The 17,406-nt window shown below is 22.1% G+C and overlaps 10 protein-coding genes across 10 annotated transcripts in view; 5 read left to right on the plus strand and 5 right to left on the minus strand.

Annotated features, from left to right (window-relative positions):
* Positions 1-621: 621 nt before the first annotated feature.
* DDB_G0275909 (hypothetical protein) lies at positions 622-1,014 on the minus strand (the record flags this gene model as incomplete). Its single annotated transcript, XM_638503.1, has 1 exon — positions 622-1,014. One exon carries the CDS (start codon positions 1,012-1,014, stop codon positions 622-624), a length of 393 nt encoding a protein of 130 aa, XP_643595.1.
* Positions 1,015-2,115: 1,101 nt separating this feature from the next.
* omt5 (O-methyltransferase family 3 protein) lies at positions 2,116-2,914 on the plus strand (the record flags this gene model as incomplete). Its single annotated transcript, XM_638504.1, has 2 exons — positions 2,116-2,233; positions 2,340-2,914. 2 exons carry the CDS (start codon positions 2,116-2,118, stop codon positions 2,912-2,914), a joined length of 693 nt encoding a protein of 230 aa, XP_643596.1.
* Positions 2,915-3,483: 569 nt separating this feature from the next.
* On the plus strand, positions 3,484-4,254 carry omt6 (O-methyltransferase family 3 protein; the record flags this gene model as incomplete). The annotated part of the gene is made up of 2 exons (XM_638505.1): positions 3,484-3,604; positions 3,680-4,254. 2 exons carry the CDS (start codon positions 3,484-3,486, stop codon positions 4,252-4,254), a joined length of 696 nt encoding a protein of 231 aa, XP_643597.1.
* Positions 4,255-4,775: 521 nt separating this feature from the next.
* Positions 4,776-5,609, plus strand: DDB_G0275503 (hypothetical protein; the record flags this gene model as incomplete). The annotated part of the gene is made up of 1 exon (XM_638506.1): positions 4,776-5,609. The coding sequence occupies one exon, from the start codon at positions 4,776-4,778 to the stop codon at positions 5,607-5,609; it is 834 nt and encodes a 277-aa protein (XP_643598.1).
* Positions 5,610-6,082: 473 nt separating this feature from the next.
* On the plus strand, positions 6,083-9,888 carry DDB_G0275505 (hypothetical protein; the record flags this gene model as incomplete). The annotated part of the gene is made up of 3 exons (XM_638507.1): positions 6,083-6,379; positions 6,688-9,224; positions 9,330-9,888. 3 exons carry the CDS (start codon positions 6,083-6,085, stop codon positions 9,886-9,888), a joined length of 3,393 nt encoding a protein of 1,130 aa, XP_643599.1.
* A 211-nt stretch (positions 9,889-10,099) lies between these two features.
* DDB_G0275507 (hypothetical protein) lies at positions 10,100-10,690 on the minus strand (the record flags this gene model as incomplete). The annotated part of the gene is made up of 1 exon (XM_638508.1): positions 10,100-10,690. The coding sequence occupies one exon, from the start codon at positions 10,688-10,690 to the stop codon at positions 10,100-10,102; it is 591 nt and encodes a 196-aa protein (XP_643600.1).
* A 626-nt stretch (positions 10,691-11,316) lies between these two features.
* On the plus strand, positions 11,317-13,923 carry DDB_G0275509 (hypothetical protein; the record flags this gene model as incomplete). The annotated part of the gene is made up of 1 exon (XM_638509.1): positions 11,317-13,923. One exon carries the CDS (start codon positions 11,317-11,319, stop codon positions 13,921-13,923), a length of 2,607 nt encoding a protein of 868 aa, XP_643601.1.
* A 140-nt stretch (positions 13,924-14,063) lies between these two features.
* DDB_G0275511 (hypothetical protein) lies at positions 14,064-14,465 on the minus strand (the record flags this gene model as incomplete). Its single annotated transcript, XM_638510.1, has 1 exon — positions 14,064-14,465. The coding sequence occupies one exon, from the start codon at positions 14,463-14,465 to the stop codon at positions 14,064-14,066; it is 402 nt and encodes a 133-aa protein (XP_643602.1).
* Positions 14,466-15,407: 942 nt separating this feature from the next.
* DDB_G0275911 (hypothetical protein) lies at positions 15,408-16,565 on the minus strand (the record flags this gene model as incomplete). Its single annotated transcript, XM_638511.1, has 1 exon — positions 15,408-16,565. One exon carries the CDS (start codon positions 16,563-16,565, stop codon positions 15,408-15,410), a length of 1,158 nt encoding a protein of 385 aa, XP_643603.1.
* Positions 16,566-17,088: 523 nt separating this feature from the next.
* The window catches only part of DDB_G0275913 (hypothetical protein), a gene marked incomplete at both ends in the record, with an annotated part of 751 nt that continues 433 nt past the window's right edge, over positions 17,089-17,406 (minus strand). Inside the window, one exon of the mRNA XM_638512.1 lies at positions 17,089-17,239. Within this exon, the coding sequence (XP_643604.1) occupies positions 17,089-17,239 (151 nt within the window). The remainder of the gene's footprint in view (positions 17,240-17,406) is intronic.

Raw genomic sequence — 17,406 nt, forward strand, 5'->3', positions numbered from 1 at the left:
TTAAATTATTAATGTATTCATCTAAATTCCAAATCTAAATCTAAACCCACCAATGTTTTTTTTTTTTTTTTTACTTTTAATACTTAACCATTTTACATAATTTTTTTTGCAATAAAAAAAAAAATAAAAAATAATATACCAATATTTTTTTTAAAAAAAAAAAAAAAAAAAAAAAAAAGGTTATTAGTACTTTTGTTAGTAAAGATGATGTTAATAATTTTTTTATATGTAAAAAATAAATGAGATAATAAAAATATAATAAATAATAATATTGAAACACTTGATGGTTATTTTTTTTTAAAAAAATTTTCTTTTTTTTTTTTTTTTTTTTATATTATTTTTTTTTTTTTTTTTTTTCTTTTCTTTTTTTTTGATACTATGTACAAATAATAGTTTTTTTCTTTCAACAATCCTATTGAAAAAATTAAAAAACTAAAAAAAAAATAACTTGAAGGTTTTGAATCGAGATTTCGATTTTTTTTTTTTTCTTTTTTTTTGTCGGTTTATATACCAATTATTCCACCACCGCAACATAAAATGTTTTGAATATTGAGAAATCGAAAAAATGTCGATATATATATATGTATATGGTGTTTATATGAATAAATATAATAAATTAACTTATAAAGATGGTACAGTTTGGGAACTTGAACAAAGGGAAACCAAGGCAGAGGAAGGGGATGAAGGAATACTATTGTTGTCACTACCTTTCATTAATTCAAACATTGAGCCATAGTTATTGAGATGGCCAACATTTTCGTCATAATTTAGCAACATGGAAGAGTACTCTTCATCCAAGGTATGGTGGTATAAACCAATTAAATAAGAGGTATAATTGGTTGGAGCATTTGGGCAAGAGAAAGCATCAGAGTTGTACTCCATCATATCAGGAACCATGGCAGCACTTGAGAGAGAATGGCCTACAACAGAAGGAGAACTGTAATTGTTAATAGTAATTGAGCTAATGTTGTTGTTATTATTATTATTATTGTTGATGTTATTATTTAATTTCATATTATTGTTATTATTATTATTATTATTATTATTATTATTATTATTATTATTATTGTTATTATTTTTATTATTATTATTTTTGTAATAGTTGGTATTATAAATTCTATTGATATTTAAATGTTTTTTATTTTTTTTATTTTTTATGACAATTTTTCTTTTATTATTATTATTATTTAAAAAAACAATTAAATTTTTAGTATTAAAATTTTTTTTTATATTAATTTTAATGTTAGAGTTATTTTTTACCCCACCTACTTTTTTAGAAGAAGATAAATATTTATTTCTGTTGTTGTTATTATTCATTATGTATATATTAATAAAAATAAATGTGTTTTGTATTTTTAAAAAAAAAAAAAAATTTTAAAAATTAAAAATCTTCACCACAAAAAAAAAAAAAAAAAAAGAAAAAAATATAAAAAAAAAAAAATAAAATTAAAAAAAAAAAAAAAATAAAATAAAATAAAATTATTTTTTATTTTTTTCCCAACGATTGTAGGAAATTTGTGTGAGGAAGAAACCTGGTGCCTCTTTAAAAAACAACAAAAATAAAAAAAAAAAAAAAAAAAAAAAAAAATAAAAATTAAATAATAATAATGCGAGAGACAATAGTTAACTTTGTTGGATTATCTTATTAAGTTTTTCACAAAAATGTGTGTGTGCATACACCATTGTGATAAATCTAGACTTAAATATTGTCTCACATTAAAAAAAAAAAAAAAAAAAAAAAAAAAAAAAAAAAAAAAAAAATTAGATATTAAAAAAAAAAAAAAAAAAAAATAATAGAATAATAATAATAATATTCTAAAAATAAATTAATTTTTTGAAATTTATTTAATTTATAGCTTTTTTTTGAAAAAAAAAAAAAAAAAAAAAAAAATATGTTTTAATTTGGCAGAATAGAATAGAACAGAACGGAAGACATGAAAATGAGCTCTTTTCAGACAAAGAATTTAATTTCAATTTTTTTATTTATTTTTAATTTTTTTTTTAATTGAATTTAAAAAATATTAATTAATTTCATTTTTTTATTTTTTTTTTTATTTTTTTTTTTATGTGTCATTAAATTAAATAATAATAAATTTCTCTCTCTAAATCTATAAAATGGAAAAAACCACCCCAACTCAATATGATGTAAAGGTTCAATATAATAATTCAATATTAAACTATGCCATTGATCACAGTGACCAACTTACTGATATCCAAAAAGAATTAATTCAATGTATGTTTTAATTAATTTATTTATTTTTTTTATTATTTTATTTTTCATTTTTATTAACTTTTTTTTTTTTTTTTTTTTTTTTTTTTTTTTTTTAATGTATGTTTAGTTACCAAAGAAAATATTGAAAGACATATTATGTTGACTCAAGCTGAACAATGTTCATTCTTTAAACTTTTAATCCAAGTTTTAAATGCAAAGAAAACTATTGATATTGGTGTTTTTACAGGTCTTTCATCATTAACTGCAGCATTGGCAATGGGTGACGAAGGTAGAGTTGTTGCATGTGATGTTTCAACTGATTACACCCAACATGCACTTAAATTCTGGGCTAAAGCAGGTGTTGATCATAAAATCAATTTAAAGATTCAACCAGCTTCAAAAACATTACAAGAATTAATTGACCAAGGTGAAGAGAATACTTATGATTTTGTTTTCATTGATGCTGATAAAACTGGATATGACACTTATTATGAATTATCACTTAAATTAATTAGAAAAGGTGGAATCATTGCCATTGATAATGTTTTACAACATGGTCGTGTTGCAGATCCAAATGCCAATGTAGAACCAAATTTAGTTGCAATTCGTGCACTCAATGATAAAATCTTAGCTGATAAACGTGTTACTAAAACAATGTTACCAATTGCTGATGGTATCACTTTAGTTACTAAAATTAATTAAATAGAATAATAAAAATAAAAAAAATAAAAATAAAACAAATTGTTTTAATTAAAAATAATAATACCCACAACCAAAATTTTCATACGAAATTTCAAATTATGATCATCTGATCTTTACTTTTTTTTTTTTTTTACGTTACTTTATTTTTTATTTTGAGACCAAGGTTGCACCAAAATTCTAAAGTTTTTAAAAAAAAAAAAAAAAAAAAAAAAAAAAAAATGTTTTTTTATTTTTGACTGCTAACATTTGTTCAGCCTAAAAATTGAATTATTAGAATACGTTACTTTAGATATTATTATTTTAATAAAAAAAAAAAATTTAATGGGAACGTTACTAGCTCCATTAAATTATAATTTTTTTTTATAAAATCAGATTTCTAATTTTGTGAAAGGTAATGATAACGTTGTAGAATTCTTTTATTCTTTTATTTTATTTTATTTTTTTTTTTTTTTTTTTTTTTTTTTTTTTTTTTTTTTTTTTTTTAGCATAAAAGCAACGTTTTGTTTTTTTTTTTTTTTTTTTCATTTCTATTCTCTACAAATATATCATTTTCTAAATAAATTAATAAAATGGAACAAAAAACCGCCCCAACTCAATATGAAGTAAAAGTACAATATAATAATTCAATTTTAAATTATGCCATTGATCACAGTGACCAACTTACTGATATCCAAAAAGAATTAATTCAATGTAAGTTTTTTAATTAATTTTTTCATTTTTTTGTATATTAATTAACTTTTTTTTTTTTTTTTAATATATATTTAGTTACCAAAGAAAATATTGAAAGACATATTATGTTGACTCAAGCTGAACAATGTTCATTCTTTAAACTTTTAATCCAAGTTTTAAATGCAAAGAAAACTATTGATATTGGTGTTTTTACAGGTCTTTCATCATTAACTGCAGCATTGGCAATGGGTGACGAAGGTAGAGTTGTTGCATGTGATGTTTCAACCGAATATACTCAACATGCACTTAAATTCTGGGCTAAAGCAGGTGTTGATCATAAAATCAATTTAAAGATTCAACCAGCTTCAAAAACATTACAAGAATTAATTGACCAAGGTGAAGAGAATACTTATGATTTTGTTTTCATTGATGCTGATAAAACTGGATATGACACTTATTATGAATTATCACTTAAATTAATTAGAAAAGGTGGAATCATTGCCATTGATAATGTTTTACAACATGGTCGTGTTGCAGATCCTAATGCCAATGTAGAACCAAATTTAGTTGCAATTCGTGCACTCAATGATAAAATCTTAGCTGATAAACGTGTTACTAAATCATTACTCCCAATTGCTGATGGTATCACTTTAATTACTAAAATTAATTAAATATTAAAAAAAAAGTGTTTAGAAAAAAAAAAAAATAAAAAAATAATGAATAAATTTTGTTTTTTTTTTTTAAATAAATAAATAAAAAAAAAAAAAAAATTACCCAGTTGGGATAAATGATATTTTAATTTTATTAACTTTTTTTTTATTCTTTTTTTTTATTTTTTCTTTATTTATTTATTTTTATTTATTTTTTATTTAAATTAATTTTTATTTAAATAATTAAATTTAAATTAAATAGTTTTGATTATTCCAAAAAAAAAAAAAAAAAAAAAAAAATTGTAAGTTGTGAAGTTTAATTTCAATATTTAATTAACTGACAACTAATAATCTTTTTATTTATTTTTAATTTTTTTTTTTTTTTTTTTTTTTTTTTTTTTTTTTTTTTTTGGCGAAATAGTTTTTTTTTTTTTTTAATTTTTTTTTTTTTTTATTAATTTCGACAAACACACAACACAATTATTTATTGATATACAATATATAAAATAAAATAAAATAAAAGAAAAAAATAGTTAAAGAATATGGATGTATTAATTAGATTACCAAATATAAATTCAAAAAATCAAGATATTAGCGAAAATGAAAGAATTATAAATTTTAAAATAAAGGATAAAGAATCCTTTTGTGAAGAATATTTAAAATATAAGATTTTTGAAAAGACATTTATTCCAATAGCATTTCAATATTTAAAATTAGTGTCATCAAATTTAGATAGTATAGAACAACAACAGCAACAACAACAGCAACAACAACAACAACAACAACAACATTTAAAAGTTTATGATTTATTATTACGTGTAAATGGTGGTAAAGGTGGTTTTGGTTCATTATTGAAATCTTCAGGTACAAAAGTTGGTCAAAAGAAAACAACCAATTTCGATGCATGTAGAGATTTAAGTGGTAGAAGATTAAGACATGTAAATAATGAAGCTAGAATTAAACAATGGTTAGAAGATGAAGAAGCTAGAAAGATTGCAATGCAAGAATTAAAAAAGAAATTTAATGATTCAAATGATAAACATGTTGAAGAATTTAATGATACACAATTTCAAAAAGAAACTGAAGATATACATAAAAAAGTTTCAAATTCTGTTGAACAAGGTTTAAAATTACAAAAAGAAAATAAAAATTTAGAAAACAATAAAACTACTACCACCACCACAACTACCACTACTACTACAACTGCCACTACACCAAAAACAGTTGATAGATTTAAAAAACCATCAAATAATAATACGAAACCAATTTCAATGTTTGTTCCAGATTTCGATGATGATGATGAAGAAGAAGAAGAAGAGGAAAGTGAGGAAGAGAAAAAAGATTCAATTAAAACAAAAGTTTCAAAGACTAAATAATCATTTAAGGAGTTAAAAAAAAAAAAAAAAAAAAAAAAAAAAAAGAATAATAAAATAAAATCTAATGTGTATATTTGTCAATTTTTTTTAATATAAAAAAAAAAATTAGGTCTTATTTTTCTTTTTCTTTTCTTTTTTTTTTTTTTTCTTTTTTGTCTTTTCTAATTTTATTTTACCCCTTCTAATTATAATCACGATTAAAATTATTTGAAAAAAAAAAAAAAAAAAAAAAAAATTTAATATTAAATACTTTCACAAACCAGTGAAAAAAACAAAAAATAATTTTTTTAATTTTTTTTTTTTTTTTTTTTTTATTTTTTTTTTTTTAATTTTGTTTTTTTTTTTTTAAAAAACTAATCAGCTGGTATATAAAATCACCCAGATTATATATATTTTTTTTTTTTTTTTTTTTTTTTTTTTTACATTTATATATATATACAAATATAGTTTTTATTTGTATTTATTTATAAATCATGGATAAATTTAAAGGTAAAATAAAAGGGATATCCCAACAAAGAGGGGAGCAAGGAAAATTTCAATTTGATTTTAAACTTATAAGTGTTGAAAATTTACCAGTTACTGGTAATTGTTTTGTATCATGGAAAAGAGGTACAAAATCAGCAAGTAACGGGAAAACAAAAGCTGTTACAATCAATTCAAATAAATCAGCATCATTTAATCATTCTTTTTCAATGGTTACAACATTATATAAAGAAAAACCACCAAAGAAAACTTATGAATCAAAAACTATTGCAATTTCAATTAAAGATGTAATTATTATTTTATTATTATTATTAGTTATTATTAATTATTATTACTATTATTATTATTATTTTTTATTCTTTTTTTATTTTTTTTTTTTTATTTTTTTTTATTTTAAACCATGTAAAAATTAAAGATAAAAATAAAAAATTTACAACAGGATTATTTTTTTTTATATTTATTTTTATCTTTAATTTATTTTTATCTTTTTTTATTTATTTATTAATTTATTAATTAATTTATTTATTTATTTATTAATTTTATAATAATAAAAAAATGATATATATATATTTATTTATTTATATAATTATTTTAGGAAAAAAATAAAAAATCAATTGCAAAAACAATGATAGATTTAGCAGATTTTACAAATTTTAAAGATGAACAATTTAAATCAATTCAAATTAAACAAAAAAAGGGTGGACCAATTGTAATTGCAATGAATATAAAGAGTAAAGAGATGGAAATTAATCCAGATGATGAACCAGCAACAGAGACCGATTTAAATTCAAATGATGGTTCCGATGATGAAGATGGTGAAGATTTTGAACAAGATGAGGATAACTCATCATCGTCATTAAATACCAATAGTAAATATAGTAATACCAATAATATCACTGGTAGACTAAATGATGATGATATTTTAGCACCAACAAATGGAGGTGGTGGTGCTTTTAAAAAGATGTCTGCACCAATTTCATCAACTAAATCTGAATCAATTTCATCCAATTCATCCACACCAACTAAAACATCAACACCATCAACACCACCATCACATTCAGTTGAACCAACAACCACAGTGAAACCATTTAGTAATGATACAGAGGCAGAATTGAATGCATTACTCTCAAAACCATCATCTAAACCAAAAACTATAGCAGAACCTGTAAAATCAACACCAGTAGTATCATTATCATCTGCTTCCAACTATAATCCAGGTAAAGATAAAGATTGGAAGAGAGAAGCTGATGATGCAAATCATAGAGTTCAACAATTGGAGAGACAAGTGGAAGTATTACAAAGAGATTTAAAAATGAATCAAAACATTGCAGCCAATGGTGGCGGTGGTGGTGTATCACAACAAGAGTTTGCGGATTTAAAGAAAAGATTTAGAGAGATTTCAGGTGATAACATTGATTTAGAGGATAAAGTTAAGGAATTGGAAGAGAAATTAGCAAATGCATACAGACAACAACCAATCTCACAAGCGGCAGGCGGTGCAAGTAGACAATTAACCGACCTCCAAGAACAAGTACGTCAAAAGGATGCATCTATTCAAGAGTTAAATATAAAGAATAGACGTTTGGAAAGAGATCTTCAAGATAAGGATCAAGAGATTGCAGATCAAACTGAACAAGTTAAATACTATCAAGAACAAGTTAAATCTGCTCAATCCGCTGCACAAAAAGCTATTGCTGCCGCAGCTGCAGCATCCTCCTCATCAAGTGGACCATCAAATGAAGAGGCACAAGAGGAGATCGCATACTTAAAGAGAGAAATACAATTATTGAAGGATCAACAACAATCATCATCGGTTGCAGTTGGTGGTGGTACATTAGAGTTAAAGAGAAGAATTCAAGATCTTACCAGAGAGGTTAAAGAGAAAGACGATGCATTGGCTAAATTGAAATTGGGTGGATCACCAACATCAGCAGGTGGTTCATTATCATCAATTGCCGCACAAACCTCTAGTAATTTAACCATTACAAACCTTGAGAAACAAAACACAGAATTGAATAAAACATTATTAACACAACAACAAGAGATCGATAGATCAAAACAAGAGATTCAACAATTACAACAACAACTTTCACAAGCACAAAAGAAGATCAATAGTGTTACCAATTCACCACCACCATCAGTCATTACCACAGAGGAACTATTGAAACGTGAAAATGGTGACCTCAAAGATAAAGTTGCCGCTCAACATCACGAAATTAAACGTATTCAAGAGAAATATGATCAATTGAATTCAAGATTCAATGATGAAATCGAAGAGACCAACAATGTAGTCAATGAATTAAGACAACGTGAAGAGGGCCTTGCTAGAAAGGTCGAAGAGTTAACTCAAGAGAATCAACAAATGGAACATAGATTGGCCAATGAAATGACATCCGCTTCAGCATTGAGTATGTCTGCAATGTCTGCACCAAGTAAATTTAGTTCACAAAATAGAGATAAAGATAGACAAGAAAGAGAAAATGCAGAGAGACAACTTGAACTCGCAAAAACTGAATTATCACGTGAAAGAGAGAAAACCAAGAGATTCGATAGAGAACTTAAAGACTGCAGAGAACGTATTCGTCTCTTGGAACTTCAAGTTGAAGAAGGTGGTGGTTCAGTTATCAAACAAGAGAATCAAGATAAGGTTGAAAGTAGACTCATCGAACAATGTATTTACACTCAACCATTGACTTTTGTCGATGGTACTGGTTCAGTTGCTTCATCATTATACGAACAACTCACTGATATTTGTGCATTCAGTCAAGAGAATGGTAAACTCTTTACCAAAGTTTATACAGCCCTTCAACAAGCACTCGAAAGATCAATGTACAATTCAACAGATTTAGCCTATTGGTTATCAAATATTGCTGGTCTAATCCATTTAATTAAAGATGGTCCAAACAATATAGACGATGATCGTGATCCAATTATCGATGGTATCCTCATCATGCAAAATAATAGTTTCTCTTCAACATCTCAAAGAAAAACTCCATCTCAAACTTTTTATTATCAACTCGAAAACCTTTTAAGAGAATCCTACTCATTACTTTTACATAGTATTTATAACAAGTTAAGACCAAAATTAACAAAAATAATTAGTTTTGGTACATGTATTTTAGATAAAAAAACGTAAGATTTTTTTTTAAAAAAAAAAAAAAAAAAAAACTTTATATTTATTTTAATATTTGAATTTATACTAATTTTTATTTTATTTTATTTTTATTTTTTTGAAAGTAATAGATTTTCAGCAGCAGAAAATGATGCAGATATTAATAAGATTTGTAATATTTTACAAAAGTATATAAATTTATTAAAGGATAAATTTATTTTTGATTCAATTATTCAACAATTCTTTTCACAAACTTTCCATTTCATTAGTTACACATTATTAAATGAAGTTTTAAATGGTGAGAATTATTGTACACCAAGTTCAGGTTTCAAAATTAAATTAAGTTTATCTAAAATGGATGATTGGTTATCTTCATCAGAAGAAAGAGAATTACTTTTACCAGCAAGAGATCATTTTATGTCAATCATTGAAACTGCTAATCTTATGGTAATCGATAAATCAATTTTCACAGATTCTGATAGTGTTATCTCTGCTTTTGAAACTTTGAATATCCTCCAAATTAAAAAACTTTTAGAAATCTGGAAACCTGATAATCTCTCACCTGATCCAATTCCAAAGAAAATCATTGCAAGTTTAAATCAACAATTGGACTTAAATACTCATCAAAGAAATCTTGTAGTTGATCCAACAATTTTAATTGATGTTCAACCAAAACTCTCTTAAAATTTAAAAAAATAAAAATTAAAAATAAAAATAAATATAGTAATAATAATAATAATAATAATGATAGAAAACAAATAAAATAAAATAAAATTTAAAAAAAAAAAAAATTTATAGTCCAAAAAAAAAAAAAAAAAAAAAAAGATCCAAGAATAAATTTTTTTTTTTGTTTTTTTTTTTTTAAAAAAAGTATAATAATAAATAATATTTTTTTTTATTTTGTTGGAATATTCATACGAATTAATTTTGCAGGATTACCAGCAATAATAGAATTATCAGGGAATGATTTGGTGACAACAGAACCAGCACCAACAATAACGTTATTTCCTAAAGTGACACCAGGTAAAATTATAACATTACCACCACCCCAAAAATTATCACCAATTGTAATTCCTTTTGTAAAATTTTCATCTGATCCGCCAATTCTTTCAGATGGTTCGAATGGGTGTGTAGCTGTATATAATTGAGAGTTTGGACCAATCATTGCGCCATATCCAATTCTAATTGGACCATCATCATTTAATATGCAATTATGATTAATAAAGAACTTATCTCCAACATGAATATTAACTCCATAACTAACTTTAATACCTTCACGAACAATCACAATTTCACCTGTTGAACCAAATAACTGTTTAATAATTTCTGGTCCTTTTTTACCATCATCTTCATCACTACCAATTAAATTATTAAATTGTTTATTTAATCTTCTTGCACGTAGTCTTAATTGATCTAATTCTGGATCTTCAAATCTATATCTTAATCCTGTCACCATTTTCTCTCTTTCTGTTAATACCGGTTCCATTTTATATTTATTATTATTATTATTAAATTATTATTATTTTTTTTTTTTTTAACCAGTTTGCACTAAAAAAATTTTTTTTTTTTTTTTAAAAAAATAAAAATAAAAATAAAAACAAAACGAAAATTTGTAAATATCTGAAAAACAAAAAAAAAAAAAACAATAAAATTTCAAAAATATCGTTACCACGCATAAATTAATTTCAGTAAAAGGCATTATAATTTATTGTAACTGTTTATGTAATTATTTTATTATTAAACTTTTTTATTATTATTTTAATTTTGATTTTTTTTTTTTATAGTTTTTTTTTTTGTTTTTCAGATATTTCTTTTTTTATTTTTATTTTTATTTTTATTGTTATTTTTTAAAAAAAAAAAAAAAAATTTATTTTAAAAGTTGAAATTTCGTTATTTTTTTAAAAAAAAAAACTGTAAATTGTAAGCTTAAACTAAACATTTTTGGTAATATTATTTTAATAATTAATTTGAGTTTTAAAAAAAAAAAAAAAAAAAAAAAAAAAAAAAAAAAAAAGAAAAAAAAAAAAAATTTTTATTGATAAAAAACAAAAACGAAAAAGTTAAAACGAAAAAAAAAAAAAACAATTTCGTTTTTAATTCATTATTTTCAAAATGTTATCTTTAAATAAGGAATTAATAAAAAAATGTAATAAAAATCTAATTTTTTCATCTCTATTTAATAATATTTGTTACTCTGGTAATAGATTTTATTCAAATAGAGAAGGTCAAGAAGTTATAATTCGAAAATCAAATAATTTTGGAAATACTAATAATAATAATAATAATAATAATAATAATAATAATAATAATAATAATAATAATAATAATAATAATAATAATAATAATAATAATAATAATAATAATAATAATAATAATAATAATAATAATAATAATAATAATAATTTTTATAATATTTTTAATAATAATAATAATAATAATAATAATAATAATAATAATAATAATAATAATAATAATAATAATAATAATAATAATAATAATAATAATAAAAATAATAATAAAAATAAAAATAATAATAATAATAATAATTATAATAATAATAATAATAATAATAATAATAATAATAATAATAATAATAATAATAACAATAATAATAATAATAATAATAATAATAGAATAAATAATATTAATAATAATATTAATAATAATAATAATAATAATAGAATAAATGAAGATAATAAAAATAATAATAATAATAATAATAATAATAATAATAATAATAATAATAAAATAACTAGCAATATTGATTTTTTAGAAAAGAATAATACATTAAAAGCTGTACCTAAATTTTTTTCTGAAACAGTAGCTGCAACAACAACAACACCAATAACAACAAGAACAAGAACAACAACAGCTACAACAGAAACAAAAGAAATAACAGAAACAACGCCAATACCGGAAGATTTTTCATATTTTCATAAAGATATTCAAAAAGTTTTAAAAGAAATTAAAATAGAAAGACCAACATTAATTCAACATAAATCAATACAAAATATACAAAGTGGTGTTGATACATTTGTTGTAGATGAAACTGGTACTGGTAAAAGTTTTGGTATAATGTTGGAAATCATTAATAGATATTATATTAATACAATACTTGGAAATATAGAAAAAAGTAATACTACTACCACCACCACCACCACCACCACAACAACTCCAACTCCAACTTCAATTAAACCAAAATATATTATTATTTCACCATCTAGAGAATTATCATGGCAATTTGGATATTGGTGTAGAAATTTATTAGAGAAATTATTAAATAATTTAAATAATAATAATAGTAATAATAATAAATATCTAGGTAAAATTCAACTATTAGTTCATAATGGATTATCAGAAGATTTGATGATGAAGCAATTATTAAGTTCAGATGTTGATATTTTAATTGGTACATCAAATTTATTACATCCATTTATAGTTAATGGATTTGTTGATATACATGATTTAAACTTATTATATATTGATGAAGCAGATCATATTTTCCAAGCATTAAAACCTGATGATCTTCATAAAGTTAAAAAGAATAGAAAAGCTCATCCATTACCATCAGAGTTATTATTTAATGAAATTAAAAGAAGAGTTAGAGAAGAGAATCATATTGAACAAGAATCTTATAATGATTTAATTTTATATACAATTAAAAATAATGAATTATTGAATAATAATAAAAATAATAATTCTAAATCAAATAAAAATATTGAAGAACAAAAACCAAAATTAAAAAAGAAATATTTACAAACAGTTAGACCTTTTCAAACTGTATTCTCATCAGCAACAATCGGTTATAGAACTAAAAAATTAATTAAAGATAAAGATTGGATAAATAGAAATGGAGTATTTGTTTCATGTTTAGTTGAAAGTAAAGAAAGAGCTATTAGTGTAAAAAATGAAAATGAAAAAGATAAATCTAAAAAAGAAGAAGGAGAAGAAGGAGAAGAAGAAGAGGAAGAAGAAGAAAAAGAAAATGATCAAAAAATTGTCGATCAATTATCAATTGTTAAAAGATTAACTCATTATTTTGTTAGTGTAGATAGTGAAACTCAATTATTAAATGGTATAATTGATGTTTGGAAAAATTTAAAACCAAAAATTGCAATTGGTATTGTAGCAAATGATAGTAATGTAACTAAAATTTGTGGAGAGTTACGTAGAAGAAATTTAAATTCTAAACCATTATCAGCAATTATGAATTTAAAAAGTTTCAATTCGCTTCATTTAAAAGATGAAAATGCTACTCAAGAAGCTAAAGATTTAAAAATAGAAATTGAAAACCAAATTAAAATGAGTGAAATTGAAACAAGTAAATCCATTCAAGAAAGAACTAAAATTAGAAATAGAGAAAAGAAAGAACAAAAAAAACATAAAACAGCCGACAACAACAACAACGACAACAATGATGATTATGATCTTGATATTCCAGCAAATAAACAATGGAAATTAAATTCATTTGATCCAGATTCAATACTTTATTTAGCAAAAGAAGAAGCAATTAGAGGTATTGATATTGAAAATGTATCATTCGTCTTCATATTAAATATTGATGTAAAACCAATTCCCTACCTTCATATGATCGGTAGAACTGCCAGAATGGGTAAAATAGGAAATGTAGTTTGTATTTATAATTCTTCAAACTCTATAAAATATTTAAAAACAATGAATCAATTAAATATACCATTTGATGAAGAAGATTTATATTAAATATTAAATATTAAAAAAAAAAAAAAAAAAAAAAAAAAAAAAAAAAAAAATTATAATAATAATAAATAAATTAATAAATAAATAAATAAATGAATAATAAAAAGAAGTAATAATTAATTATTTTTTAAATTTTATTTTTTTTATTTTTGGAAATTTTCTGTTGTTAAATTTTTAAATGAAATTGGAGTAAATGGTTTTTCACAAAATTTACAATACCATCTTTTATTATCATGTTTAAACGATGGTAATTCATTACATTTCTTACATCTAACATTTGATTGTAAATGTTCAATTTGAATTTTATTATTATTATTATTTTTAAGTGGTTCAATTATTTTTTTTTGGTCTTTTGTTTTTTTAATTATAATTGGATTTGAATTTGTTAATTTATTTTTTTTTTCTTTTACATTTGATATTTTTTCTTGAGAATTTGAATTAATATTTAATGGTTTTTGGTTTAATAAAAATTCAATTTTAATTTTATAATTATCATTATTAAAATTATTATTGTTGTTTGAATTATTAAAATTTGGGTTTATCATTTTAAATTTTTAACGATGTTAAGAAATAATAACAAGGATTATTTTTTTTTGATTATTAAAGGAAATTATTTAAATTAATTGTAAAAGAAAAAAAAAAAAAAAAAAAAAAAAAAAAAAAAAAAAAAAAATAATTGCACACTTTAGTTTTAAATTTAAAAAAAAAAACTAAAAAAAAAGAAAATAAAATAACAAAATTGGAAAAAAAAAAAACAGGATTCAAATTTGATCGATAAAAATGGAAATCTATTGGTAGTTTTTAATCATTAACATTGTTATTAGAATTAAAAACAAAACATCACACCAATTTTTTAATTTTTTTTTTTTTTTTAATTACCTTAAAGGTTTTATTTATTTTTTTTTTAAAAAAAAAAATAAAAAAAAAAGTGGTGATTTTAATATATAATTTTTTAATTACCCAAATATAAAAAAACCTTTTATTATTGGTTGTTTTTATTATACCTCACTACAATGAGTTAATTTGATTTTGGCTAGTCAGTTTTTCTTTGTGTGAAAAAAAAAAATAAAAAAATAAAAAAAAAATAAATATTAATATTTACTAACTGATTTAACAAAAATGAATATAGTAAAAAAAAAAAAAAAAAAAAAAATTATTTAGTATATACCCCACATTTAAAACTATTTTTTTTTTTTTACAAAATAAAACTTGACCAACACAAATTTTATAAAAGTTAGCATAATAAAAAAAATAATAATTCCAATGATTAAATTTTTAATTTAAATAAAAATAAAAAAAATTATAGTAATATTAAAAATTATTAAAATTTTTTTTTTTTTTTTTTTTTTTTTCTGTTTAATGTTCTTATTACTTTAATTTTTTTTTAAAATAATAAAGATAATTTTATTTAATATATAAATAGTAATATAATAAATATAAATAATAATATATTATATGTTTTTTTTTTTTTTTTTTTTTTTTTGAATTTAAATTGGGATTGTTAATTTATACATGTCATTAACTAATGGACTTCCTGAAATTTCACTGAGTGAACCTCTGCTAAAGTAAAATTCTACACTACATTTTCTGATATGTTTGAAATAGAAGCTACCGATTGTACTTGGAATTGGAGTTTGAATATAAGTTTCTGGATCAACTAATGGTAAAATGGTTAATTGAGTCCATTCATTTGTAATTAAATCAAAACGCCATACATCCATAAAGTTGGTGTATTGATAATTACTTCCACCAATTAAGAAAAGTTGATTTTGATCGGAATAAATGAATTTGGCATTATCTCTATTTCCTGGTCCTTTGGTTACATCAAAGAGATGTTGCTTCCAAACTTTTGTTGATAAATCAAGACTCCATAAATCGCCAAGATAATTACATTCATTGGTGGTGTAGGTACTACAATTGGTATAGCCGCCATAGGTGAAAATTGAATCTAATTCTTCATTATAGTGTAAATGATGATGAGCTCTTGGGGTTGGTGATGCACCTACTACATCGACTTGTTGCCATCCATTGACAGAATCAAAAACAATGGTATCAGTTTTAAGGGCACCTGGAACACGAATGAAGGCTGGTAAGGTTGAAGTTGAACCACTGAAAGCATAAGATTTACCTGTTTTGGAGACGGTTTCGGCTTCAACTGAACGATTGGCAAGGTTTTGTTGGAATGAAGTTTGATTGAGTTCTGTCCAAACGTTTTTTCTAACATCATAACGTTGGGTTGAGTTATAAACTATATTGATACCTCTTCTGAATGGACCACGACCACCGGATAAATAAACATAATTTCCTCTTTTATCATGGAACATCATTGTTTCTGCTCTTGGTGTAATTGAACTTGGTGCCATAAGGTTGGTCCAACTTGATGTTTTAACATTAAAAACATAAAATGAATTAATTGCTTCATCATTTGGATATGAACCGTTAAGACCTCCAAATACATAGAATAATTCATTTCTTTCATCATATGCACTTGAACCATCCCATGCAAGTGGTGGCAAACTTCCTTTTTGTTTTACTTTTTCCCATGAATATTTATTACAATTATCACATTTCTTATGACAATCAATTAAACATACCAAAGAAAATAAACAAACCACTATTAATAAAAATTGAGATTTTAAATTCATTTTTTTTTTTTTTGTGTGGAATTTTTTAAAAAAAAATTATTAACACAACAAAAAAAAAAAAAACACGAGTGTTGATTTTGTTTTTTAAAAATTTTGGCCAGATATTGTTTAAAAAAAAAATAAAAATAAAAAAAAAATAAAAATAAAAAAACACAACAAGTGGCTTCCAAAATTATTTTTTTTACGGTCATTATTTTGAAAATTTTTTTTGTTTGTTCGAAACTATTTTTAGCATTTTTTTTTTAGTTTTTTACATTTTATTTAATTTTTTAAATTGTACCATTTTTTATCTCAACATAAGGGGTATATACCATTTACTATATATTTTTTTAATTAATTTTTAAAATTATTTCCTTTTAATTATTTAAAAAAATATATTTTTAATATTACAACATTCCCAAAACCCCTTTTTCCCTTCTTCCAACCTATTAAATTTTAAAATTATTAATAAAACAAATAAAATAAAATAGGATAAAATAAAATAAAATTAAAAAACATATTTTGTTGTAAAATAAATAAAAGTTTATTCGGATTTAACAGGTATTTCTTTAATAACTTTGGCTGGATTTCCAGCAATAACAACATTACTTCCAAATGATCTAGTTACTACAGCTCCAGAACCAACAACAACATTATCACCTAATGTGACACCAGGTAAAATTATTGCTCCACCACTTTTATATATATTTATTTATTTATTTTTTTTTTTTTTTTTTTTTTTTTTTTTTTTTTTTTTTTTTTTTTTTTTTAAAAAAAATAAAATAATTAATAATTAATAAATAAAAATTAACAAATATTAAAGAAGGAGAAAAAAAAAAAAAAAAAAAATGAAGAAAAAAAA

The sequence above is a fragment of the Dictyostelium discoideum genome, assembly GCF_000004695.1.
Source record: "Dictyostelium discoideum AX4 chromosome 2 chromosome, whole genome shotgun sequence".
Taxonomy (NCBI): domain Eukaryota; phylum Evosea; class Eumycetozoa; order Dictyosteliales; family Dictyosteliaceae; genus Dictyostelium; species Dictyostelium discoideum.